This window comes from Endocarpon pusillum (assembly GCF_000464535.1).
Source record: "Endocarpon pusillum Z07020 unplaced genomic scaffold scaffold7164, whole genome shotgun sequence".
NCBI classification, from domain to species: Eukaryota; Fungi; Ascomycota; class Eurotiomycetes; order Verrucariales; family Verrucariaceae; genus Endocarpon; species Endocarpon pusillum.
In genome coordinates this window covers 23,217-49,797 of record NW_006916636.1, presented here as the reverse complement: position 1 = coordinate 49,797, position 26,581 = coordinate 23,217, and the positions used below count along the sequence as shown (strand labels likewise).

At 51.6% G+C, this 26,581-nt stretch overlaps 9 protein-coding genes across 9 annotated transcripts; 7 read left to right on the top strand and 2 right to left on the bottom strand.

Moving 5' to 3' along the window:
* Nucleotides 1–999: 999 nt before the first annotated feature.
* EPUS_04643 (uncharacterized protein) lies at nucleotides 1,000–4,266 on the top strand (the record flags this gene model as incomplete). The annotated part of the gene is made up of 1 exon (XM_007807580.1): nucleotides 1,000–4,266. One exon carries the CDS (start codon nucleotides 1,000–1,002, stop codon nucleotides 4,264–4,266), a length of 3,267 nt encoding a protein of 1,088 aa, XP_007805771.1.
* A 329-nt stretch (nucleotides 4,267–4,595) lies between these two features.
* EPUS_04642 (F-actin-capping protein subunit beta) lies at nucleotides 4,596–5,659 on the top strand (the record flags this gene model as incomplete). Its single annotated transcript, XM_007807579.1, has 5 exons — nucleotides 4,596–4,627; nucleotides 4,689–5,071; nucleotides 5,155–5,427; nucleotides 5,485–5,532; nucleotides 5,586–5,659. 5 exons carry the CDS (start codon nucleotides 4,596–4,598, stop codon nucleotides 5,657–5,659), a joined length of 810 nt encoding a protein of 269 aa, XP_007805770.1.
* A 1,222-nt stretch (nucleotides 5,660–6,881) lies between these two features.
* Nucleotides 6,882–8,650, top strand: EPUS_04641 (uncharacterized protein; the record flags this gene model as incomplete). The annotated part of the gene is made up of 2 exons (XM_007807578.1): nucleotides 6,882–6,941; nucleotides 7,001–8,650. The coding sequence occupies 2 exons, from the start codon at nucleotides 6,882–6,884 to the stop codon at nucleotides 8,648–8,650; spliced, it is 1,710 nt and encodes a 569-aa protein (XP_007805769.1).
* Nucleotides 8,651–9,856: 1,206 nt separating this feature from the next.
* Nucleotides 9,857–10,450, bottom strand: EPUS_04640 (uncharacterized protein; the record flags this gene model as incomplete). The annotated part of the gene is made up of 1 exon (XM_007807577.1): nucleotides 9,857–10,450. The coding sequence occupies one exon, from the start codon at nucleotides 10,448–10,450 to the stop codon at nucleotides 9,857–9,859; it is 594 nt and encodes a 197-aa protein (XP_007805768.1).
* A 467-nt stretch (nucleotides 10,451–10,917) lies between these two features.
* Nucleotides 10,918–13,499, top strand: EPUS_04639 (uncharacterized protein; the record flags this gene model as incomplete). Its single annotated transcript, XM_007807576.1, has 2 exons — nucleotides 10,918–11,115; nucleotides 11,400–13,499. 2 exons carry the CDS (start codon nucleotides 10,918–10,920, stop codon nucleotides 13,497–13,499), a joined length of 2,298 nt encoding a protein of 765 aa, XP_007805767.1.
* A 906-nt stretch (nucleotides 13,500–14,405) lies between these two features.
* On the bottom strand, nucleotides 14,406–15,866 carry EPUS_04638 (Protein phosphatase methylesterase 1; the record flags this gene model as incomplete). Its single annotated transcript, XM_007807575.1, has 3 exons — nucleotides 14,406–14,859; nucleotides 14,927–15,529; nucleotides 15,667–15,866. The coding sequence occupies 3 exons, from the start codon at nucleotides 15,864–15,866 to the stop codon at nucleotides 14,406–14,408; spliced, it is 1,257 nt and encodes a 418-aa protein (XP_007805766.1).
* Nucleotides 15,867–16,896: 1,030 nt separating this feature from the next.
* Nucleotides 16,897–18,620, top strand: EPUS_04637 (uncharacterized protein; the record flags this gene model as incomplete). The annotated part of the gene is made up of 2 exons (XM_007807574.1): nucleotides 16,897–17,094; nucleotides 17,145–18,620. 2 exons carry the CDS (start codon nucleotides 16,897–16,899, stop codon nucleotides 18,618–18,620), a joined length of 1,674 nt encoding a protein of 557 aa, XP_007805765.1.
* A 1,125-nt stretch (nucleotides 18,621–19,745) lies between these two features.
* On the top strand, nucleotides 19,746–21,830 carry EPUS_04636 (Nuclear protein localization protein 4; the record flags this gene model as incomplete). The annotated part of the gene is made up of 4 exons (XM_007807573.1): nucleotides 19,746–19,829; nucleotides 19,880–20,013; nucleotides 20,081–21,554; nucleotides 21,609–21,830. The coding sequence occupies 4 exons, from the start codon at nucleotides 19,746–19,748 to the stop codon at nucleotides 21,828–21,830; spliced, it is 1,914 nt and encodes a 637-aa protein (XP_007805764.1).
* Nucleotides 21,831–22,532: 702 nt separating this feature from the next.
* EPUS_04635 (Valine--tRNA ligase) lies at nucleotides 22,533–25,971 on the top strand (the record flags this gene model as incomplete). Its single annotated transcript, XM_007807572.1, has 3 exons — nucleotides 22,533–22,563; nucleotides 22,612–22,791; nucleotides 22,919–25,971. The coding sequence occupies 3 exons, from the start codon at nucleotides 22,533–22,535 to the stop codon at nucleotides 25,969–25,971; spliced, it is 3,264 nt and encodes a 1,087-aa protein (XP_007805763.1).
* Nucleotides 25,972–26,581: the final 610 nt, after the last annotated feature.

Here is a 26,581-nt window from a genome sequence, read left to right as displayed (position 1 = left end):
AACATGCAATTTCCCCACACGAAGGGGGCTTGTGGTGGCTACCCTGCATGCTGAATTTCGAATGTTAACAGGTGATTGGTTCAAGCATGATAGCGTTGTGAATAAGCTCAGTAGCAGTAAAGTTGGGCCACGGTCCGGCATCTCATCACGATCAAAATTATTGCAACCGGAGGATCATCACGTGGGAATGATTATGGATTCTCCTCCCCTTAATGATCTTGCAGTGCTACATTATGACTTGTCAGGATCCACTTCTAGGTGCTTCTTCCTCATACGAAAAAATGTTGGACCCGGTGTGGTTGCCGCATCAGCAGGGGACAAAATGTTGCGCGTCTGCTTGTCTCACCTTTGGCAAATGCGGAGCTAGCATCACAGTAGTTACTGTTCGAGCATTAGTGTCACACACCCATCCGGACTTTTACTAAGTGCTACGCACTACTCCGTACAGGAGGGCCTGAAGTAATGTTAGCTCAGCGTTAGTATCTTTACTTTTAAACCCTCTCTGTACAGAACAGCTATGCCTGGAAAAAAGGTAGATGTAACGATTTGACTCATCAGATTGGATATACACAGAACAAGCTTTGAGGTGGCGAATCATAACACTAGGTGTCGTAATAAGAACTAATTGCTCTTAACGCCAGACTAACATTATTTCAGGCCCTCCCGTAGTACAGTCCACGTACTAATAGTAAGATGCTTTGAGCAATGTCACAAAAGAGACAGCTTGCTTTAGTACCACAATAGTTGAAGTATGGATGCTCCTGGAAAAGTGGTATAAGTATATTGATTTTATATTGGCGCTGTAATTGTTAATTTCCCTAGACAACTATCTCCACGGACTGCACGTGTAGACATAAGATCTCTACATACCAACTAGACCGCGTCAAGGCGTCAAATAAGCTGACGCAGCAAAAAAACAAACAATCGCATTTCCATGATATACGGTCTGGAAACCATCTCTACATGCTGTAGACAGATATCTTCACTTGCTTTTCCCTCATGGGGCATCTCCTTGAAAGACATCCCAAAAGGCGGCGGATCAACCAAAGAGAGAACAGCTCCACCGCGTCGCTAGCGGATGGCAAATCATCGAAGAACTCATCTGGGGAAAGTGGTTCGGAATCTAATGAATACGACTTGCCACCAGGTGAATCCTTGTATGGCGCCGATGTCGACGATGACGGAGAAGAAGTTGCTAGCAGCGAGCAAGACCGCCTACCAAAGCATGCAATCAATCTCTCAGCATATTGTAAACCCCCTGGGAACACCTTCGTGACGCAGTTGACTCAGCCTGCTTCAAGTCCATCTAGGGTCCGTGGACCTCGTTGGAGGAAGAAAAGTCCAACTTCACCATCACCGTCACCTACGTCCACAGCTTTACCCGCTCAAGCGGTCCAGTCTGCTCCAGCAGCGGAAGCGCCTCAACCCTCTCCCAATGATGATGGCTTTGACGAGGATGAACTGGCGCTTGCGGCGGCCTTATCATCCTTGGACGACTTGGAAGATTTATCGCGTGAACGATTATCGCCCAAAACTTCTGCTGCAACTGTGTCACATCGGAAACCACCACCATTACCCAACACGGCTTCTTTTCGCCAGACGACGTTGTTCGGTCAACACGAAAATCAAGCACCCGCTTCCACCACGCAAGGTAGGATTCACAACTGGCCTCTAGCCAACAGGGTGGAGCCACCCACTCATCACAAGCTCAATCATGAAGCAGCCAAAATGTGGATATATCCCACCAACCTTGGCAACATCCGCGACTATCAGTACAACATTGTACAGAGAGGCCTATTCCACAATTTGTTGGTAGCACTCCCTACCGGTCTGGGCAAGACATTTATTGCCGCCACGATCATGCTCAACTGGTTTCGTTGGACAGTAGACGCTCAAATTGTGTTTGTTGCCCCAACCAAACCTCTTGTCTCCCAACAGGTTGAGGCCTGCTTTGGTATCGTAGGCATTCCTCGCTCGGAGACTACTATGCTGACCGGCAATATTCAGCCAGCTATCAGAGCGGAAGAGTGGCAGACCAAACGTGTGTTTTTCATGACTCCACAAACACTCATCCACGACTTAAAGACAGGAATCTGCGAGCCAAAGAAACTGGTGCTCTTGGTGGTCGACGAAGCTCATAGAGCTACTGGCAACTATGCTTACGTTGAGGTTGTCAGGTTCTTGCGACGTTTCAACTCCAGCTTTCGCGTGCTTGCTCTTACCGCAACTCCTGGAGCATCTGTCGAAGCAGTCCAAAACGTAATCGACGGTCTGGATATTGCTCGAGTTGAGATAAGGACCGAGGAATCACTCGATATCTGTCAATTCGTGCATTCACGGAACATTGACATAAAGCTATTCGAGAATTCTGAGGAGCTGTCGATGTCATTAGACCTTTTCTCGAGAGCGCTTCAGCCGGTGTTAAATCAGTTGGTCAGTCTCAATGCCTACTGGGGCCGGGACCCGTCGAATCTTACCGCCTATGGACTTACAATGGCAAGAAAGCGATGGATGGGTTCCGACGCTGCCAAGAAAGGAGGCTTCGCGCTGAAGGGCAAAGCGAATGCCATCTTCAATGTTCTTGCAAGCTTAGCCCATGCGATCGAGCTGCTTAAGTTTCATGGTATCGGTCCCTTCTATCGTAATTTACTCAACTTCCAAACCAGTACATCTGACGGTACAAACAATGGAAAATATGCCAAGGAAATAGCGAAGAATGAGCATTTCAGGAAACTGGTGAACAGGCTGCAAGCTTGGGTCAGCAACCCTGATTTTGTTGGACACCCTAAGCTATCATATCTGAAGACTGTAGTGCTGAACCATTTCATGGATGCAGGTGAAGGCCACGGTATGGCGGACGGTAGACCACCATCAGATACGCGTATCATGATATTCGTGCACTACCGCGACAGTGCTGAGGAAGTCACTCGGGTCCTTAAACGCCACGAGCCGATGATTCGACCACACGTCTTTGTTGGTCAGACAGGCGCAAAGACTTCTGAGGGAATGGACCAGAAAACCCAACTCGATGTCATTGAGAAATTCAAGAAAGGCACGTACAATACCATTGTTGCCACTTCTATCGGTGAAGAGGGTCTGGATATTGGGGAGGTAGATCTGATTGTGTGTTATGACTCTTCAGCTTCCCCAATTCGCATGCTTCAAAGAATGGGTCGAACAGGACGAAAACGAGCGGGAAACATTGTGCTACTGCTTATGAAAGGCAAGGAAGAGGATTCTTATACCAAAGCAAAGGATAATTACGAAAAGATGCAGCAGATGATCGCTAGTGGCGATCGGTTTGTTTTCCATGATGACAGATCTGCCCGAATTATTCCCAAAGAGATCAATCCCGTCGCAGACAAAAGGCAGGTCGACATCCCCCTAGAGAATTCCCAGATTGAACTTCCCGAGCCGCGAAAACGTAGCAGGGCCACAAAGAGGCCACCAAAGAAATTCTATATGCCTGACGGTGTTCAGACAGGCTTTGTACAGGCATCACTCATCCACGGAAAGACTGCGAAGGCTAGAAAGGCGACGCAGAGGGAAGTTGTGGAGCCTGAAGTAGCTCGATTGCCATCTCTGGAGAATGTGCTTTTATCGGAAAAGGAGGAACTCGAGCTTGATCAAAGGTATTGCAATGTGGGTGGTAGCACACCGCAATATGTGCAGCGGCCTCGGTTCGACGCTTTTCCAGCACTGCAACGAAAGATCCGGCCAACAAGCGAGGTTGGTCATTCTCGTGTCACCGTCAACCTCGTGAAGTGCCTCGACACAGTTCAGCGTCCGCTTGATCATGTGCCGTCATTTGGCACGCTGGCAGACTTCAGAAAAGGTTCGACTGTGTCGTCCGGAGCCCAAGAATGGGTCAGTAATGTTAAGTGTTTTCCCAAAGCGTCACATCGGTCCCTCAGCTCGTCGAGTCCTGCCCCACCATGTGGAGCCATGTCAAAAAATAAAGATTCATCGAACTCACGTCTAGCTTGGCACCATCATCACCAGCTTCCTACCGACGCGTTAGCTAACGCTCTCAGCGAGCAGCAAGGATCACATGCCCATCAAGACCCTCCTTTTTATGTCTCCCAAAGGAGCAATACTGACCACAATGTCACTGACGACGAGCTTCCAGATGTTGTTAGTCTGGTCTCGGACAAGAAGCATGGATGCAAGATGGCTTTCCCGGTCGAGGAAGTCTCTCCCACAAAGACACCTGTACGCCAGCGACGGAAGAGGCAAAGGGTACTCCAGGAGAGTGATGATGAATGATACATGAAAATTGGGCAGCAGAAGCATCAGGCTACCATTAACAATTGGTATAGCAAGCAACGTACCTCATATACTTTTGGGAAGTCTAGATGTAGTTATAGCCCGAGCCTGATTGCAGTAACTTAGTATACTAAAGCCAGGTCTGCTCTGGATACGACGTCGCTGTAGTGTGAAGACAATAATGGTGCGACATATTGACCGCGCTCTTACTGAGAAAAAGTATCCCACTACCTATGCCCCCACCCTGTCTGCCAAGGCTAAAAGTCCGAATGCAGGGACGGTTTATCCACCAGTATCCCGCCATACTATTTTCTTACAGCAACATCACAATGTCAAACGAGAAACAATACGATAGTGCCCTGTAAGTTGTGCCCTCGGGGCATTTCGGACTCTGTACATCGGCGCTCATGTGCAGCTGGTAGTGACCTTCTGAGGCGACTCTCGCCTCGAGACACATCCCTCAACCTCAACCGCATCACCACTCTCGTGCCAGACCTCACAGAAGATCTCCTCTCCTCAGTTGACCAGCCCCTCGACGTCCGGCGCTGTGCAAAGTCGGGAAGAGATTATCTACTGTGCGACTATAACAGAGATGGGGATAGCCATCGATCTCCTTGGTCCAATGAGTTCGATCCACCAATTGATGATGGTACCTTGCCCAGTGAACGAATACGAAAGCTCGAGATTGCAGCAAATGAAGCCTTCGACGTTTACAGAGGACTTTATTACGAGGGCGGTGTAGGAAGCACATATTTTTGGGACCTGGAAAATGATGAATTCGCAGGAGTTGTACTGCTAAAGAAAGGTGCGTGAAATCCATCATATGCAGCTACTGCAGGCCGTTCTACACCGCCTTCTTGTGCATATTATTCGCCTGACTTTCCAAAGCCGTTTCGCCGGGATCGAAGAGCTCAGCGGCATGGGACAGCATTCACGTATTCGAGACAAGCGAGAGGGGTGTACGGGCATCCCACTACAAGCTCACTAGTACCGTCATCCTACATCTTGCAAACGAGACCGATGCCCTGGGACAGATGAACCTGAGTGGAAACATGACCCGGCAAGTGGAAGCTGATATGACTGTGGAGGATGATGCCAGCCATGTGGCCAACATCGGACGTTTGGTTGAGGATATGGAGCTCAAGATGCGAAATCTGCTACGTGAGCCAATCGTCATGTTCCTGTGCGTCACACCATGCAAGGTACTAACAAGCGCAGAGGAGGTATATTTTGGAAAGGCCAAGGATGTTGTGGGAGACCTTCGAAGTGAACATTCACTCAGAACCCTTCAGATTCCGCTTCCTAGCTGACGCAGGTAGGCATACCGTCTCTGACCGAGGCGAACAAAGACAAAGCGAGCCACCGAGACATGATCAGGTCAATGAACAGATGAACCCAACTCTGGAACTCGACGAGTGCAACATGCCATGCATTACAAGGCGTATCGGAATCTCAAATCATGGTTGCCGGCAACGTCCGAAGAGTGGGCCTTAAGATTTGTGATGGAGCTCAGCCTTCTAGAACGTGTGCCACGAGTGCACTCTCAGAGCGGTTGGAATGCAAGAGGACTTGACAATAATGCGCAGCCCAACGCTCGCCCGTGCTCGCCCAGTTATGTTTCCCCATGAGATCCCATGACTGTCACTTGACAGCGGCTCCCTCCAACAGCGTGCATGTCCGATCTAACTTAGTCCTTACGTAGTACCGCTCTTGCAGGCCGCGTAGGTCGTAGCAGGTTTAGTGTTGTCAATGGAGTCCAACTGGCAGATAGTTTTTGGTATTTCCCAGATTCCCCCGTAGTTTCTGATGCAGAGGTGCAGGCTCTCACTCGAATGGTCGACGCTACAGCAGAATATGCATGTCGTTTTGCAGCCTGAAACGGGAACCAGCCTATCGAGCCTAGCACTGGTTCTCTCGTGTTCCTGGGAGATCGCTGATCCGCTGTTGGAAAAACAACCAATCTGTCATAGGCGGAGCGTTGTGGGGTTGGTCTAGCTCTCTCTTCTAGGGCAGTGGCGTGTTGTACGGGGTATAACCGGCCAAGTTCTGGCCATGTCAAGGTTTTTCCTCTGGTGGCGTGCCCCTCCTGGGCTCCTAGGCTCCTGGGCTCCTGGTCAACACCAGTGATCATCAGTGGTCATCAGTGATCATTCGTCACTGGCTGACATTGAATTCCCCGGGGCTAAGACTGTGCAAATAGTTCACCCCAAATAAGGATGTGCGTAGTTCTCCAACAATCACCCAGTTGCCCAACCATACATGATACGGGGTGCTCATAAAGGCCAGCCAGCCAGCAATGTACTCGAGTCAGCCACCTTCTCCAACTTTCTCCTCACCAGAGGCTTCTGCCACAGTACCTGAAGTTGGTTTTCCCGTCAGCCATCAGCTGACAACTCGAGCTGCGTGAATGTCATGTCTCCACCAGTCCCATTCAACGCGCCATGCAGAGCAGCTTCCCGCGGACACCGAAGGCTTTGGACTTGATGCTGAACAAGCACTTTCTCCATCACTGGCATAGGCCGCCGAACAGTTGATGCGCACTGGACATGGCATCTTTACCTCACAAGCGAGGTAGGACACAACCCAAAACACACCCCCGCCTCAACTCTAACAAAATGGTGCGCACAGCCTGCGATGCATGCCATCGAAGAAAAGTCAGATGCTCGGGTGGCCAGGTATGTATCCGTGGGGCCAACCACACAGCAGGAGGGAACCAATGCGCTGACTGAAACAGCCATGCGCAAATTGTTCTCAAGCGACCCTAACTTGCACCTACCATGCTGTGCCCCAGAAGAAAGGTCCAAAGGGTTCCAGAGCCAAGGTCATCTCAGAGCTGCGAGAGACGCAGCGACAGACCAACAGACACAAGATCCGCAGTTATTCGCCAGACAGCTCTTTTGACTTCAATACATCGCCATTATCTCCAATGCGTCGTCGCAATCCGGACGTCTTGTCTCAACAGATGATCGATGGCTGCATTGAGTTCTTCTTCCGCCACATGTATCCGACGATGCCAATTCTACATAAAGGGCGACTGCAGGAGAAGGTTGCCCGAGAGATCGACCAATCAATAGAAGCGTATTGCTTGATCACCTCGATATGTGCATTTATGATGATACAGCCTCGAATGTCGTTGCCTGGAAGGCCTGTCGGAGTGCGGACTAACAGCGACGACTTGGTCTCCGGTAAATTCACCACTGCTAGCTCGCTACTCGAGGAGGTGTTGCGCCTCCGCAAGGCAATCGACTATATTGAGAACCCTACGCTCGAATCTGTACAAACGTCGCTCTTTTTGTTTGCCTGCTACTTTGGTTTGGACAAGCACAACAAGGCGTGGTACCATCTGCGAGAAGCGACAACCTTAGCACAGATTGTTGGGATGCAGGACGAACCCAGCTACCTGAGCACTGATCCGGTGGAGAGCATTATGAAGCGAAGGCTATATTGGCTTCTGTTCATTACCGAAAGAGCCTATGCCTTGCAAAGACACCATCCACTAACCCTGCACGCAACTATCGAGCTGCCGAATCCTGATGAAGTCCCTGGCGATCGACAGATCATTAATGGCTTTCTACATATGATCAATCTTTTCCGTCCATTCGATGACACTTTTATCGGTTTGTGGAACAAGGCAAGAAATGATTGTTCCACGGCTTGGCTCGCCCAGTTGCAACAACAGCTCTCTGATGCCCTGCCACCAAAGCTGAACAGCACTGAGACACAAGCGGCCGACATTGTCACCTCCCAGCAGTGGTTGCGTACGATGGTCTGGCAGCTTTCCATCACCAATGGTTATCTTTCTTCGACATCGGCCGACTCGTCGATGACGTTCAAGTATCCGATCGAGATTGCAAAACATTTGATGGCTGATGTTAGAGGGCTGCCGCAACAAGCTCTAGAGGTACATGGCATTGGCCTGATCGAAAAGCTTTTCGATGTCGCCTGCACCGTGACAGACGTTATTGCGTGCGTGCCCTTGGACAGCAGCATTTTCGAAATTGGGCCGTTGGAGTACCTCAATCAGTTTTTAAGCCTAATCTCCAACCTTCGTGGAGGCGGTTCCCGATTCCTCCCCCTGCTGCGTGCCAAAATATCAGAGAATCTGCCCAGTATGGCCACTCCAGTCCCAAAAGCTGTCATGCCTATCAAGGACGAGTACGTTGACGAAATCGCTAGTCCGTTGTCAACCAAACCAGCCCCTTTAGTTCATCCATCACCACTGGTTATACGAACGGCAACAGCATCCCTCTCGGACCCCAGTCTTGTCTTCTCAGACATAAGCCCTGGAGGCTCTAACGCTTCTACGCCCCTTGGGACGCCCACAGTTGCGGCAGCCATTCCCCATTCGATGCCGCGGATACAATTTGATGGGCGGTATGGTTGAACAGGGGCGTCTTTCCGATACCTGACAGCCTAATTTGGGGCGAATCCTCTAATCTGCTCATCGTCAGCCTCGAAATTCGAGTAATTGGTCGCTTGAAGAACCTACGAGGATCTTGAGTGCCTCATCAGGCCGTCTTTGCTACGACGTCTCTTCCGTTGAACTTGATCCGGCCCAACTTCGTTTCAATGGCCAGAACACCTGCCACAAAAGCTCATTATCTTGACTATTAGTATAACGTGTGACAGATCAGGTGCGAGCCACCTACCAACCAGGGTCGTGATATACACGGGTGACGGAACACGCAAGTACAGGTGTGGCTGAATGCACTGCTGTTTTCGACTAAGTGGCCCTGGTAATAGTAACTACCACGAAGCAGAAAATGGGGCATCTTGGGCAAGATCCATCATGCCTAGCAGATGTTTGAAACACGAGGGGCATTGTAAGGTAGAGATTGATACCACTGTTATATTGTGGATGTTGGTATACTCAAGGATTTTGCTCCCAAGTCTGTGTGTCTCGCCGACCTCCTCTCCTACAAATGTAGCTGAAAGAATGGTCGAATCAAATTTGGGGCTTCATGTAGACTGACCTCTCCAGCGTATCCTTCTCCCATTGAGGGATGCTGCCTCTCCCTGGCATTCCCTTTAGTCAACAAAACATTGCGAGGCCATGATCTTCTACGACGCGACAACCTTTTCCTTCCTTTGAATAAACAGCAACGTCCTGCTTCCAGGACAGCGCCCAGCACATATCGCCAACAAGGATAGAGCCTCTTATGGCTCTTCTCTGGACCTAATACCATCGGCCACAAGACTAATCTCTCATTCTCCCCAACTTCGAACCCCCCCCTCAAGAACTCAAAATAGCTCATCTCCAACCCAAGTACTTCGAGCAGCCAGGCAAGTCACCAACAGAGGCACATCCCTCCGCCCCATCTCTAGGCGGTGCTTCCCATCCGCGCCTAGCAGCAGGGATTCTGGCCACTGCTAATGGTTTGAAGATTCGAACCCTTCGCCTAGGCTGTTGTGCTGCTGAAGACTAAGACGTAACGTGACGGCGGGGCTGTTGTCTCAAGGGTATTTTACTAGGCGTGAGATGTCATATAACCCAGAGCTGGAACCTGGTTTTGTTGTCCTTGATATCACCTGAATCCCAACCAGATGGCATCAGTGAAGGAAAATAGTGCCCCGTGAACTGTTTAGTCGATCATCCTACATCATGTTCCTCTTTCATATTTTGCAATCTGTCATCCTGTCCATCCCCTGCACCATTCTCCGTCTTCCCATCCTCCGTAGCTCCATGTTCATTTGTCTTTTGTCCCCGCAACGTCTCCAAAAACTCCCTAGCCCTCCTCCAAACCTCCCTCTCCATATCCTTCTCCACCTGATCACCCCCGCCATTCAACCAGCCCACGTCCAACCCTCCTCCAGCTCCTGCCCCGTTCCCCGGAAGAGCAGCTGCCGCCGCCGAACCACCCCTCTTCGCATCCTTGGCATCCCCCTCCTTAATCAGCCCGGCCTCCTGCAGAGCATAGACCTGTCTTCTCAGTCGGACATCGATGGATGATAAGGTTGTAAAGTAGGTGGTTATGGAGTCGAGGAACTGTGACTTTGACGATGTAAGGTCTTTGGAGGGGGATTGAGAGCCGAGGATTTGAATGGCTGAGCCGGCCGCATGGAGGAGTTGCGGAATTGAGGCGTCGATCGAGTTGAGCTCGCGAATACGGTCGAGGGGTGTGAAGGTGCGGGTGCGGGTGGGCTTTGCGGGGAATGTGGAAGCATTAGGGTCGGATTCTGCCATGAATATTTTGATCATATGGGATGGGGCGCGAGGCTAACGGTTGAGAAGTTGTCATTGCGAGAGGCAAGATTCAAGAATATTCTGAGGACATGTCAAGCTAGGGTGTTTGACATTGTGTATTGCTGTACGTGACCAAACATGTTAGACTGTGGAGCTGTGGAGCTCGTTGAATACAATAATACAACATAGACATGGTAAGTTACGTTCTACGTACAGTATCGTACCCTCGAATTACCGCCCAAGCTACTACGTAGTATATTTCAGGAATAGCTTCTCTTCCTCTACCAGTATCCAAACCAAGACCATCTACTGACCATCTACGGAGTACTGACACTTACATAACTCCCCTACATTACCCTGACTGCACGGTATTGAATGCTACTATGTGCGAGGCTTTATAGATAGGTACCCTCTCGACCTTGTATGAACAATAGGCTGGGTGGGCCCAGGTCATCTAGAATATCAACATGTCTGCTCCCAGTCCAGCAGCAAGGAGCGCCAGCATTGGGCAAAACCCTCCACTACCAACACCTACCCAGCCTCACATCAATGGCGTCACTACGGGCGGTGGATCTATGGCGACTTCTGGAGTCAGCGCTGGGGGTGTTATGTCTGGTGGCGGAGGGGGAGGCGGAGGCATGTCGCAGCAGAACTTGAATCAGATTGTAGGTTGATGAATGTTTTGTGGGTGCTGTATATTACTTTTGCGCCTGTCTTGCCCTGGTATTTTCTGAAGTGCGGTGTTGCTGTTGTTTCTCCACATCTGCCCATGCCATTTTTCAGGCATTGCCCGCCGCCACGAATCAGTACTCTATTCTTTGTACAAGTGCGCAAAGGGCTGTTACAGCGAGCAAGATCCCTTATACGCGCATCAAGTTCGGCTGAAGTTCTCTCCTCTCTCCTCTTCCCCAGTGAATCTGCTGGAGTTCAAGCTAATATGCGACATCAGGTCATCGACTACCTCGCCAAAAAAGGCTACACCAAAACTGAGGCAATGCTAAGAGCAGAATCTTCTCAAACGGCTGTGCCTGAGACTGCTGCACCACCAGCTATGACTGGCGGTACGCCGAGATATCGGGCGGCCTATGAGGGGACCAAGAAATGGATCGATGACACACTTGATATCTACAAGCCAGAACTCAAACGCATATTATGGCCTCTTTTTGTGCATTCTTATCTCCAGCTGGTGGCAGAGCTCTATCCTACAGAAAGTCGGGCCTTTTTCGAACAATACAAGCAAGACTTTCGCCCCGAACATGAAGTTGACATCAGAGGACTAGAACGCATCAGCCTTCCCGAGCACCTGAACGACGATAATGTGGGCAAGCTTTACCGAGATAACAAGTATCGAGTCGTCCTCAGCAACTTTGCCTTTGTGCATTTGATGCAATATCTTGAAGCAAGTGCTGATCAAGGAGGGAAATTACTGATTGATCTGCTTGAAAAGCGATGTAATATCAGGCACGTCGATCGAGCAGCGGACGATCGTTTCAGCTTCGCCAGCCTGTTGCAAAGAGGGAAAGAAGTACAAGATATGCCGGCCGAAGATGAAGGCATTCCCGGCCACAATCCAGGAAACTCTATAATCACAGACGATCCAACGCAGGGCAATAACCTGGTCAAGCTTCGATTGGGAAGACTGCCACTCGACAAAGACCTCGAAGCTGACGTCCGTGGCGATCTAGAAGATATGGACACTGCGCAACCCGCCCTTGCTGGTCAAGACAGTCTCGTCGAGACACTGGAAATGAACATCAAGCAAGAACCCGACGACGAATTCCCGTCTCGTACCGAACTAGCCTACCCACCATCCACCGCCCGCGACGTAGCAATGGAAGTCCAGAAAATCCGCGAAAACCGCGACCGGTTCAAGATTGAAGCACGCACCGGTGGCATCGGCCCTGGCATCAGCGTGTGCATGTTCACCTTCCACAACACCTACGATAGCATCACCTGCCTCGACTTCTCCGGCGACAATGAACTCGTTGCAGCAGGGACCTCGGAATCCTACATCCGCGTCTGGAGTCTCGACGGAAAGCCCATCTCAACCGACAACGACGACAACAGCAGCACCATCCCCTCCGCCTCGCACCGCTTAATCGGCCACTCCGGCCCCGTCTACGCGGTCTCCTTCGCCCCTTCCTCCGCCGCCCCCTCCGCAGCAGACATCAGACCAAGCACGAAATGGCTCCTCTCCTCCTCGGCCGATAGCACCATTCGCCTCTGGAACCTCGACATCTTCCAACAAATCGTCGTCTACAAAGGCCACATCGGCCCGGTCTGGGACGTGGAATGGGGTCCGTTTGGCCACTACTTCGTGTCTGGGGGCCACGACAAAACCGCGCGCATCTGGTCGACGGATAAGATCCGCCACTTACGCTTGTTGGCTGGCCACGATGACGGCGTCGATGTCGTCGCCTTCCACCGCAATTCCGCCTACGTCTTTACCGCGAGCAGTGACAGGACGGTGCGGATGTGGGGGCTGACGAATGGCAATGCGGTACGCATGTTCACGGGCCATACGTCTGCCATCACGGCGTTGTGCTGTAGTCCCAACGGCAAGATCTTGGCGAGTGCGGACGAGAATGGCTGGATCTGTCTTTGGGATCTGGCGTTGGGACGGCTGATCAAGAATATGCGCGGCCATGGCAAGGGCGGGGTGTGGAGTCTCAGCTTCAGCGTGGAGAGCACGGTGCTGGTGAGTGGGGGTGCCGATTGTACGGTCCGGGTTTGGGATGTCCATGGCCCGGCCAAGGAGGTAGGCAAGGGAGTTGGGGTGGGGGTGGGAGTAGGAATAGGAGTGGGCGGCGAGGCGGGGAAAGTGGATGGCGCTGCTGGCTCTTCCACCTCGGGCGCCGGGACCAGTACTGCTGTTGCTGCGAGCGTGGGAGGAGTGGTGTCCGGCGCTGCTGGACCGAAGAAAAAGGGGAAAGAGCAAGGCGTCTCGGCCGATCAGATCAGTGCGTTCCCTACCAAGAAGAGTCCGGTGTACAAGGTCAAATTCACCAATATGAATCTCGTCGTCGCTGGGGGTGCGTATTTGCCATGAGCTTTCGACGCGCAGACAGCGGCATGCAGGACTCAACTCAACTCGACCCGGCTCGACTCGACTCGACTCGACTCGACTCGTTCATGAGCGAATGCATCGTCGGAACCCCCTACCTATCCTCCTCAAGTCTTGGTAGTCCCGCGCATTTCCTCATCAAGGAAGTGAGTGAGCACTTCAAGGCACACACACACACACACACACACACCTGTCCCAATTACGACGCAGCCGCTCCTTCGATGTACTGCTCAGCTCAGCGAGAAGCACAGCGCCGTTGGGTTTGTCATGCTGCGAGGCTTGAACGCAGTGGCCTCCAGTCTATGCTTGCTAAGTCCTAGCTAACGACTGAGCAACTATTGTTTCTGCTTCTGCTGCTGCTTCTGCTGCTGCCGCGGCGCCTGCTGGAATCCACCCTCGCAATGCCCCTACCTACTGTACTTTCGTTGTTATCCGGCAGGATCGAACACGGCCGTCTCCGTCCCTCACGGCAGATGCAGATGCAGATACAGATACAGCGGTCTTGAGGCTCGGAAGCCTAGTTAGTACTGGTAGAATGGGAGGAATTGAGATTTACATATCACGGGTTGGGGTTTGAATTGTGCAAGCACAGGGTGAGCAGCGAGCGGGCTTGCTTGACAGGACAGGACAGGCGGCCTGATAAGTAGCTAGCTAGATCTCGTAGCGGCGAGAAGGAAGGGCACGGACATGTGCACCGTTAATGGATGTTGTCCTTGTCGTCGGTGGGGGCCACGTACTGAGAACTTTCGAACATGCTGTTTTTTTCAAAATTCTTGTACCCGGTTCAACTCGTCGGAAGGCGTCTGGGCAATTAGCCCTACTCCCTCTCCCACGTTCTTGATCTAAGGTCTGCCAACATGACCAGCCAAACCATCCTCCAGCCTCCCCCAGTCACCCTTCCCCTTTCCCGTGTCCTTTCAACCCGACCCCAACCTTCGGCGGCAACACCAACGCGGCGCGATCATTCCTCCTCCAAAACTCCGCCACCACGGCCGCCACCTTGGCCGGCTGGTCCTCATGCAGGAAATGTCCCGCGTCGGGGAAGACGTGCAGTTGATACTTTCCCTGCATCTGGCCAATCATGAGCTCCTTGTCGAGACGGTCGGTGCCGGCGAGGAGGAGGAGCTTGGCGCCTCGGCTGGCGAGGAATTTGCTGCTGAGCTTCTCGAACCAGGTGGGCCAGAAGGGTTGGGTTGGAGGGAGGGGGGTGCGCCAGGTGTATGATGTTGTTGTTTCTGTTGTTGGGTGGGAGGATGATGGGTTTGGCTCGGTGGGGACGGGGAGGAGGAGGGAGGGAACAGATACGCGTGCGGAGAAGGAGTTGCGGATCGTTCGAGAGCGAGTGCTGAATACGTTTATTAGTATGAAACCTTTGAGACATGTACAGGCTATGCAGAAGGGATATCACATACTGCCACTCGATTGCTGAAGCGAGAGAAGGAAAGCTCGACGGCCTACTCGATAGATATGTTTCCATATGTGCCAAAGCTTCCATGGCCGATCCTTCAACCACGTCGAGCACTGCATAGCCAAGAACGGCAGATCCTAAAAGACCCTTATGGGCAAGATCAACAACTACGGCACCTCCGAGGCTGTGACCAATGAGGACAATATCTGGCAGTGCGGACCATGACATTCGCGTTTGAGTGGCTTGAACCACATCAGCTAAATCTGAGCTGAGCGTCCCGAGCGACAAGTCAATAGACTCCGTCTGATCATCGTCCTCGGGCTTGGGCATCTCAACTTGGGTTCTGCCGTGTCCACGAGCATCCAAGGACAGAACGCCAGCAGCAGGGATAGCCTTGCGGATTTCCGCAGCGAAGCATGCGAATGAGAGACCTGATGAGCCGGCACCGTGGTGGGCGACGAAAAGAGGCCCTGAAGACGAAGGAGGAGAAAAGTATGCGTGATGGATGATCTTCGTGGCTGCTCTCTGTCGTTCAAGATACAGCTCTGTCTCGAAGAACTCGGTCCATTCAAGGGGAGATGAGCGGGAAGCTGGAGGAGGTTTGGAACTGATTGAAGCGTGCCGTCAGATGACCTCCTTGGAATATCGCAACACACGTAGCACGCAAGGAGAAGCTGTGAGTTATGAGTGCATTCAGGTGGAGATGTCGAGGATAAGGGGGGGAGAACGAAGACTAACTTCTACCTTTTAGGCCTTTCGAATAGATGTTTGGTCGGGGAGGGAACGATGGTGCCGGTTGACGAAGCAGATGAATCGCTGGCAGATCTATTGCGTGTGTCATCTGCACACTCTTCGTCTTCTTCTCGCTCATCAAAGATGAGTGGTGCTTCTGGCGGCAGCTTGGCCAGCTGTGCCTTGGCAAAGGATCTCTGTAGCTCGCTCATCATGTCGTGTGACCAGCAGCGAAGAAGCAGAGGAAGACGGAGCGGGAAAGGAAAGACGAGGCGTTGTGGTTGTGCAGAAAGAAGCTGCCCCGATTCAACAGCGGTTCCGGAAAGGGACTCTTGGACGTTGCCGCTGATGTACTGTCACTCTATCAGACACGTCACCCGCTACATCAGGGCTCGACAGTGCTCGACAGTGCTCGATAGCCCTCTCATGACTTCAAGTGTGTTCATCGAAACTCGTTTGATATGACTCTGCTCATGTGGTGATTGTACATACCAGTGGTACCAGTACGGAGTACCAGCAGTACTAATAGCAGTACTTGGTACTTAGCACTTAGCACTTATCTTAGTACTAGTAGTAGATGAGGTTGATATTGCCAAGCACTGGTGGGCAGGGATGCTTTCCGGCGTGGTGGATGGAGTGACGTTGACTGGCTGGCCAGTGTTCCAGGCCCAGTTCCGGGGCTGCTCCACCAATTTGCGCCATACATCATCACCCTTGTCCCATGTCGATGGTGGAGAGAACCATCCTCTCTCATGTGTCAATCCCACTCTCATTGTTGCAGACATTGCCCCAGATCTGCACATGATAGCTGCAGCCTAGCATACTAGTCAATATCTCCTCCGCTTTGCCTGCCATTGTCTGCCATTGACCCAAGTGTCAACCTGGCTAATTGCCCTCGGCGTCGCCTGCGATGGCCCAGATGGCCTAGATCGTGCCGTTGATGACGTCGTCGCCTCCTCTCCACACCCGTGGCTAATGCACTTTTTCACCCACCACCACACTCTGTATCCTGCCGTGCTCTCTTAGCAAATCCTGCTCCCTCATCTTGCTTCCCAAATACTCCAGCGAACATATTTACAGTGTATACCTACAGGGCATACCTACAGGGCATACCTACAATTACGCGTTGACCGCTGGGACGCATCTGCTGAGCTTCTCTTCCGCCTACTATCCTGATCCTGCAGTTAGTTGTAGTCCAGCTGCCAGGCAGCTCAGCACTGATCCTCCTCATACCACTCCAAAATGGTCACTCTCTGGGGCTCAAAGCAAAATGGAGAGCAGGGAGAAGATGATTCGAGTCCAAACCCCCCCGGGTCCTCCGATGGCGAGCACTCACGACCCAACACTCGTTCTAGACACCAGGGAGACCCCGACGAGAGGACTCGCTTGCTGCCACCTCCGCCTGGACATGGCGGCTATCTGAGTCCCGATGATCCTGCTGTCCGTACACCTCTTCCTCTATCTCTACAGGACGGCTGACTTGGAGTTAGGTAACTCCATATAACCTATGGAGCGTACGCGCCCTTCGCCATCTCACCGTCATCTTCACCATCATCACCTTTTTGTGGTGGGTGTTACTCTTCATCTCCATCTTCGCCAGTCCACCAAGCATGAACTCGCGTGGATCCGGCTACTTCGATATCTCCTACGCCCTCCTCACCATCGGTAACCTCCTCGTTGCCCTAATCTTCTTCTCCATTCCCTCAACTCCAATGAGCGTTCTCGGCATGGTGGTTGGGGTGATGCTCCTCATCAATATGATCTTGATCCTCGCTGTTTCCCGTCTGCGTGCAGAGGAAGGCTGGGTCGGCACCGCCTCGGTCATCTGGGCTGCTCTGATGAGTCTCTACTGTGTCCTCACCAACAAAACTGTGCGATGGGGCAAGAAGGAGGAAGAAGAGCGTCTTACTGGCCGAGAAGAAACTCGTCGCTCACTCCGTGAGTGGTGTGCCGTCTTGACAGCGAGCGTCATAATGGTGGTCTTGGTCGCTGTCACCGTTCTTCTCACTGCCACCTTGATCCTCCGCGCCAGGGATGCCACTCTAGCTCCTCCTGGCGAAAGATACTTCGTAGATGGCGATAAATACCAGGTTCACGTTGCTTGCGTCGGGGATCGACGGTACGACGACCAGGGCGAAGCTATACCAACTGTTCTTGTCGAGGGTGGCGAAGAACCTACGGAAGGGTCCGGCCTGGAAGATTTCATATACAACGCTCGTGTGAACGGCACAATAGCCCGTTACTGCTACTGGGACCGACCTGGTCTGGCTTTCTCCGAAAACGCACCATCACCGCACTCAGCCGGCATGTCCATCGACGCTATTTCCGAAGCACTGGCAATCGCTGGCGAGGATGGTCCCTGGATCCTAGTCTCAGCCGGCATTGGCGGCATTTACAGTCGTATCTTCTCTTCTCGCCATGTGAGAGATGTTCAGGGCATCTTCCTCATCGATACCCTCCACGAGGACTTCCTCCACAGAGTCGGCTCGCCTACTCGGGGCTTCTTCCTCTGGGCCTGGGGCATGATCTCCCCTCTCGGTCTGGACAGGATTCCCGCCGCTGTCTTCAAAGGTCGTACCCGCGAAGACCGCGTCTATGGCCCTTCCTCTTACCAGAGTGGCAAATATCTCAAGGCCAAACTGCAAGAGAATCTGGTTGCAGAGAGCTTCACGAAGAGTGAGATCATGTCTGCCAGGAGGATCCAACCGCCCGACACGCCCTTGGTGGTTGTGAGCAGCGGTGTCATGATGAAGAAGGATAAGGAATGGGAGAAGAAACAGGAAGATTTGACCAAGATCACAGACAACCTGCTGGCTTATGATGTGGTGAGCGGAGCCCCTCACGAGGTCTGGCGTACCTTGAAGGGAAGAGAGGTGCTCGAACAGAGATTGGGAGAGTTGTTCAATCCGAAGAAGTCGAACACGACGGTGAAGACAGCATGGAAGTTGAAACCTAGGCAAGATTGAGAAAAGTGGTGAGGTGTGTGAATGTCAAGGGCTTAACAGCAGACGCGACATGAGGTTGGATGAAGCGCGAAAGAATCGAGTGATTGGTTGGTTGTATCTCATTCATGTATGTATGTATGTATGTATGTATGTATGAACCCTGCTTGGTGATGCTGCGTTTTTGCATATATCTAGGCGCAGTCGCCGCATGAACGAGTCTAATAGCTTCTCTGAAGTACTCTTCTCTCCTTTCACGCTTTGAGGTCCATGCAATATTCAAGCAGGGCCTGTACTGCCCATGTCTTACAACAATCTATGAACCTCAGGTAGTGGGCCACTGTTGGGATATTTACGCTCTCCATCACGTCACTCATTCATAGCTCGAAAGATCGGAAAGATCGGTTAGCCTCTGACACACTGGTAGCCATCCCTAGCTCCATCTTTTAAGGCGAACATGTGGAAGGCGTTGTGACGCAGATGGCGGTAGCCAACTGACCGGGCAGTTTTCGAATTGCGCGTAGTCTCGGTAGAGGCTGCGCGGAGGAAAGGAAGCGCAGGTTGACGAAATCCGGAAGCGTGCGGCTCGTCGCGGTCGACAGCGAGATAAAGACTTCGATGAATGCGTATATAGGCATAGATGCTGGCAACGAGCTTCAATCTGGCAATTAATCACAGGGATTCGAACAGAGACAGGAAAATGAGGACAATCCGGAGAGTACGTTACAGTACCGTCCTTTGCTGCCGCCGGTGGCGCTTAGAGGTCTTAACAAGGATAGGCGTGAGTACTACGTGAGGTGCGGCTCTGCGGATAAGGGAATAGCTGACCCAAGAGAAGTCACAATCTTAGTAGGCTGGTGGACCGAGCGCCCATGACGCCGCCAGCATCATCTCGTGTCAGCCTACAACTGTGCGTACAAGATACAGAGACTTCATCACTTGTCCCTTACGCTCTGTGTCAGCTTTCCACCTGTTTCACGTACTTTCTGCTTGATCACTCATCAGGCAACACTGCCAAATTCTCGCCACCTGCCGTCTCGACGCCCACATCATCTTTGCATCCTACGTCTCTGAAAATGACATCCAACGTATCTCGGTGATCTTCACGACAGTGGGAATTCGACAACTTAGAGAAGGGATCACGACATCATGTTACTCCGCTTCGAGTCTCAGAATGGGCAATTCAGGTTGGATGTCCAACCCACCGATCTGTTCCCTTCGTTAGCGTCCAAAGTAAGTCTTGCTGCATCTATGCGCAGTCCTTATACTGACGTCTGCATTAGATACTTGACAACCTACCTACCAATACTGATACCGCCACACTCAAGCTCTCAAACAGGCCAATAGGGCTTAATCCTGCCGACGAAAGATACTTGAAAGACCTCACGAAAATTCGACTTGAACAGGTTGGACTTCAGTCAGTCCCTCCCATCAGTCCCTTCCATCTATTATTAATCTGGCTCGGTACTGACGTCTGGAGATAGCCATGGCGATAAGCTGTACATTGGTTATTCAGAAGTCTCACAATTGTCAAATGGGCACGTGAATGGGACGACAACATCTCGCTCCAACTTTGTTACCTCGAATAGCTTACATGGGAGGTTGGTTCCTGAGGTATCAGCAACAACACCTCTACCCACAACATCACCCAGCGCAGTCATCAAGAATCCTTGGGACGTCATAAAGCAGTCGCCACTGGATAATAGACTGGATCAGCAGGATGGCAAAATTTCGCGGCCAAAAGACCAGAAGATGTGTCGCCATGGCCCGAAAGGAATGTGTGATTATTGCATGCCTCTGGAGCCGTACGACCCAAAATACTTGGCAGAAAGGAAGATCAAGCACTTGTCTGTCCATTCATACCTTCGGAAGATCAATTCGGCAACGAACAAGCCCGAGCTGAAGAGCTCATACATGCCTCCACTGAGCGAACCACATTATCGAGTACGCAAGAACTGCCCATCTGGTCATCCGCCATGGCCCGAAGGCATCTGCTCCAAGTGCCAGCCGAGCGCCATCACTCTGCAGCCCCAGCAGTTCCGCATGGTCGACCATGTGGAGTTCTCTTCGCCTGACATGATCAACAATCTGCTTGACTTTTGGCGTAAATCGGGTATGCAGAGATTGGGATTTCTCTATGGCCGATATGAGGAGTACAAAGAAGTGCCATTAGGCATCAAAGCGGTGGTAGAGGCCATCTACGAGCCACCTCAAGTCAATGAATTGGATGGTGTGACGTTACAAGAATGGCACAACGAGAAAGACGTGGAGGAGGTGGCTCATTTATGTGGTCTGGAACGTGTTGGAGTCATCTTCACCGACCTTCTTCCTGCTCAGGACGGTGAAGGCCAAGCTATATGCAAGCGACATATCGATTCATTCTACCTATCGTCATTGGAAATAGCTTTTGCTGCTCGGCTACAGGCTCAATATCCGAAACCGTCGAAGTGGAGTGAGAGTGGCCGTTTTGGTTCGAACTTCGTCACCTGTGTCATCAGTGGTGATGAAGATGGTGCTATTACCGTAACAGCATATCAAGCTTCGAACTCGGCCGTGGAGATGGTGCGAGCCGATATCATCGAGCCATCCGCAGATCCCTCGGTCATGCTTGTGCAATCCGAGGACGACGAAGGACTGACCAATAAGTCAAGATATATCCCTGAAGTCTTCTATCGAAGAATTAATGAGTACGGAGCAAATGTGCAAGAAAATGCTAAACCGAGCTTCCCAGTGGAGTATCTGCTAGTCACTTTGACGTACGGGATTCCCAATAATCCCAAGCCACTTTTCACAAATAGCACCTTCGCGATTGAGAATCGTGAGTTAATTGGAACGAGCCAAGAATTGAAAGATGTCGCGGAAAAGTTGAAGCCAAAAGGCAGTGCAGAGCAAACAATTCGATCAGTCTCTGATTTGCATCTGCTATGTTTCCTGCATAATCTAGGTGTTCTGAGCAAGGTGAGCGGATTTGCTGGCATCTGTTCGACTATGCGTAGCTAATTAGCCCAACAGGATGAAGAAGCGCTTCTGTGCCGGGTGGCGACGACCCATGATCTTGCAGACGGAATGCAGCTTTCAAGTACCCCAGGCTGGGCCACACTTATTGCTATACTAAGGGAGAGTGGTGAGCGGCCCCCCAAGCGTTCATGGCCTTTGGACACTGGAGATGACTCCATCCCTGGAACTCCGTCAGAACATGTTGCTAAGCGGCTCAAGGGAGCTAGCCTAAGTTGATGATGGTGATCATACTTGGGTCTAGATTAACGACGATTCCGATAGCCGTTCTCCTACTTACGGCTCCCCTCCTGTCCCCCCGAAGCTCTCCATAGGCACCCTATTCACTAGCGATTTTGGCCACTGAACCCCGGCATCCAATAGGATATGAGGACGGAGTTGTGGGGAAGGGGAAGGCCTGACAACAAACATCTCTGACAGATGCTATGGTTGAATGTGAATGGGAAAGGTGGAATCGGGCTGAGATCATCCATTTTCAACCCAGGTGCAAGGGCTCCAGGGCATCTCCGCAGCATAGCTTACAACAAGAATAGATTCCATACTGCCAGAATGTCTGTGGCCAAGTTGAGCAAACACTGGCGTCCCTCGACAAGCATTTAGCATAGTATGCAACGTCCAAGACCGAGTTCCTGTCCTTGTCCAGGGGTTCGGATGGGTTTCGTGCCTTGGCACGATCCCGAGTCATCTCCAAGATAGTGTTGTAGATACTCATTGAAACGTAGCATATGACTCATATGCAGCCCTTAATTCATAACCTCCTTATTCCCCGCGACTTCAACTTGATCTCACGGACTATCCGAAACCTAGGTCTTATGTGATTGATCCGGTGACTCAACTCTGCCGATTTGGCAATCCTTCAAAATACTTTTCCGGAATCTCGTTGCGCGCCCTCCAATTTGGAGAAGGCTTCATTGTCAAGCTATGGCTCTCAATGCAGCTTCACATAATCCCAGTGAGTGCGACACATTTGCCTACTGAAGTTGGTACTGACAGCCAAAAGCTGGCAGTCCTACAGGCTCGCCATCTGGGCCGCCTCCACCTCCTTCAAGCGAAACAACGTCTGCCATTCTTGACGCCGCAAAGGGTGACCCGACAGCACAGAGCCAAGGTGGTACCGATGGAGCAGAGATAGGTCCAGGCCCGCATGGAGAAGGCGAGAAGCCCAAGACCGCCAAAGAGAGTACGGAAGACCCTAAACCCGCATTATATTAGGCTTTACCCTATCTCATGTATGGCACGATAGCCTGAATAGCTATGATTAATAATGAATCCATGACAACTTCTAACTTTATGTTCTCTCAATGTAGTTGAAAAAGAGCGCAAAAAGGCTGAGAAGGAGAAGAAGTTCCAGGAGAAGAGAGCCAAACAACAACAAGCAGCCGCTTCCACAGCTCCCAAACAAAAGGAGAAGAAGATCAAGAAGCCCGCAGCTGTTGATGCGTACGAACCATCCAAGATAGAGCGGGAGCTATACGAATGGTGGGAGAAGCGAGAATGTTTTGCCCCTCAGTTCACAGCGGACGGCAACGTCAAAGAAGAGGGAAAGTTTGTCATCTCGATACCGCCACCAAATGTTACAGGATCGCTACATATGGGCCACGCCCTGGCAAGCGCGCTACAAGACACTATGATCCGTCGAGCGAGGATGATGGGTAAGACTACGGCATACATCCCAGGCTGCGATCATGCCGGAATATCTACGCAGAGCGTAGTAGAGAAGACGCTCTGGAAGAAGGAGAAGAAAACAAGACATGACATTGGACGAGAAGCATTGGTAGACACGATTTGGGCGTGGAAAGGAACATACCACAAGAACATCACAAATCAGCTGAAAAGGATGGGCTTGTCTGTTGACTGGGGCAGAGAAGCTTTCACCATGGATGAGAATCTTTCAATGGCGGTCCGCGAAACATTCATCCAGCTCCATGACGAAGGCATCATCTATCGAGCGAACCGTCTTGTCAATTGGTGCACTGCTCTCACCACTTCTCTATCAAACTTGGAGGTGGATAACGTTGACCTGCCAGGCAGGCAACTTTTGTCTGTGCCCGGGTACGAAAAAAAGATCGAGTTTGGTGTGCTAACTCATTTCTATTACGAGATCGAAGGCAGCGACAAGCGGATCGAAGTTGCAACAACTCGTCCAGAGACTATGCTCGGAGACACAGGGATCGCAGTGCATCCGAATGACGAACGCTACAGAGACTTCATTGGGAAAAGGGCTAAACACCCTTTTCTGGACCGAAGCTTGATCATATTCGCGGATGAGCACGTTGATCCTGAGTTTGGTACCGGCGCTGTCAAGATCACACCTGCCCATGACCCGAACGATTTCAATCTGGGGAAGAAACACGATCTTACCTTCCTCAACATCTTCAACGATGATGGCACCCTGAATGACAACACAGGAGACTTTGCAGGCATGAAACGATTTGACGCACGATACAAGGTCATAGAGGCACTCAAAGAAAAAGGCTTGTATGTCAAATGGGTGGATAATCCAATGAAAGTGCCCTTATGCAGCAAGTCGAAGGATGTCATCGAGCCGATCATGAAGCCACAATGGTGGATGAAAATGGAGAGCTTGGCCAAACCTGCCATGGAAGTCGTCAGAGACGGCACCATTAAAATCCAGCCAGAGTCAGCCGAGAGAAACTACTTTATGTGGATGGAAAATATTCAGGATTGGTGTTTGTCAAGACAGTTATGGTGGGGTCATCGAGCTCCGGCTTATTTTGTCGACATCGAAGGTGGACAAGGAGATTCTAGCGATGGAGATCTGTGGGTTTGTGCGCAATCAGAGGATGGCGCTCGAGAAAAGGCCGAGAAGAAGTTTCCGGGTAAGAAGTTTACCTTACGTTGGGACGAAGACGTTCTGGATACGTGGTTTTCATCCGCATTATGGCCTTTTTCAACGCTGGGATGGCCAAAGAAGACCAAGGACATGGAAACGCTTTATCCGACCTCGATTCTCGAAACTGGTTGGGACATTTTGTTTTTCTGGGTCGCTCGGATGATCATGATGGGGGTAAAGCTGACAGGCAAGGTACCTTTCACGGAGGTGTACTGTCACTCTTTGATCCGCGATTCCGAAGGTAGGAAGATGTCGAAGTCATTAGGGAATGTTGTTGATCCGAACGATATCATCGATGGCATTGGGCTTGAGGAACTGCATGCAAAATTATTGACGGGCAACTTGGATCCCAAGGAAGTGCAACGTGCAAAGGACTATCAGAAGTCAGCCTTTCCAAAAGGCATTAGTGAATGCGGTGCAGATGCATTACGTTTCGCCCTCGTCAATTACACCACAGGAGGAGGCGACATCGCATTCGACATCAAAGTAATAGAAGCCTACCGCCGCTTCGCCAACAAAATCTACCAGGCCACCAACTTCGTCAAAGGCCGACTAGGCGATGACTTTGTTCCCTCAGAAATCCCATACACCAACAAACCCATCTCACTAGCCGAGAAATGGATCCTGCACCGCCTCAACAGCACGGTGAAAGAAGTCAACGACACCATCGAAGCCCGAGAATTCTCCACCGCAGCCAGCAGCCTGTACCAATACTGGCTCACGCAACTCTGCGACACCTTCATCGAAAACTCGAAATTCATCCTCCACGACGACGCCGCGGCTGAGGACCAAGCATCCGCCAAACAAACCCTCTACACCGCCCTCGAAGGCGGTCTCCTCCTCCTCCACCCCATCATGCCCTTCGTCACCGAACACCTGTGGCAGAAGCTGCCGCGTCGACCTGGCGATGAAACGCCTTCCATCATGGTTGCAAGATACCCTCAATTCAACACAGTGCTCGACCAACCCTCAGCGGCAGCGGGGTACGAATTCATCATGGCTCTTGCCGCCGGGATCAGGAGTTTACTGTCACAATACAACTTCAAAGAGCCAGGCCACATCTACATCCAAACCAATTCGCAATCGGCATACGACACCGCCTCCGCGGAACAGACGTCCATCAAATCCCTCGGCGGCAAATACGTGGGTGATATCGAAATCCTGGCCCCACCTTCGTCGAAGCAGGGCACGCAACAGCAGCAGCAGCAGCAGCAGCAACCGTCCGGTTGTGCGGTATCCCCCATCTCCGCCGAGGCAGCCGTTTACCTGAAGATCGTGGGCACGAACGTCAATCTCAGGCAGGAACTGGACAAGGCGCAGGAGCAGTTGAGGGAGGCGCAGGCGAAAGTGGAGAAATCGAGGAAAATCATGAGCGGGGAGGGGTGGGGGAAGGTGAGGAAGGAGACGAGGGAGAAGGAGGAGAGCCATTGTCGGGATGCCGAGGCGGAGGTTGCAAGGTTTGAGGGCGTCAGGGCGGAGCTGGAGAGATTGACCCTGGAAGAATAGGCGGGTAGGGAGGGGGGTAAGAGGGAGGGAAGCTGGGGATTTGAGAGCGGACGTGATAGTGGTTGCGGGTTGCGGGTTACAGGGTCGGGGTTGGGGTGAAAGGGAACAGAGGTGGGGAGGGTGTCTTTGAAGAGCAGCGAGTGTTTTTTTCTTGGTAGCTCGTTCCAATGCAGTTCGGTGTGCAAAGCGAAATAATTAAAAACCAAAAGGGGAGACTTGAACGTGATTAGCCTCTCTATCTCGAAAAACATAGCCTCAATGAATAGCAGCAGCAGCAGTAGCAGCAAAATAAGAAAGGAGGGTTCAGGTAGGAGTGACATGAATCAATAACTAGAACGCCTTTCCCCCTCTCGTCCAACTGTCAGCCCTTGAGCTAGTCACGTCAGTTTATACGCAACTTAAACACGCCAGATGTCCTAGATCCACTGTCCGCTGAAGTACTCCGTCAGCCAGTGAGACCGGACGTGGATATTCACTTGAAGAACCGTGGGGATTTTCCCCCTGCCCTCACACCTCGGGACCCGAGGAATGAAATGGGAACGAACAGAGACGGGGGGAAGGGGAGGGAAAAGGGAGAGAAGAGAGAGAGAGTGTGTGTGTGTGGTATGAA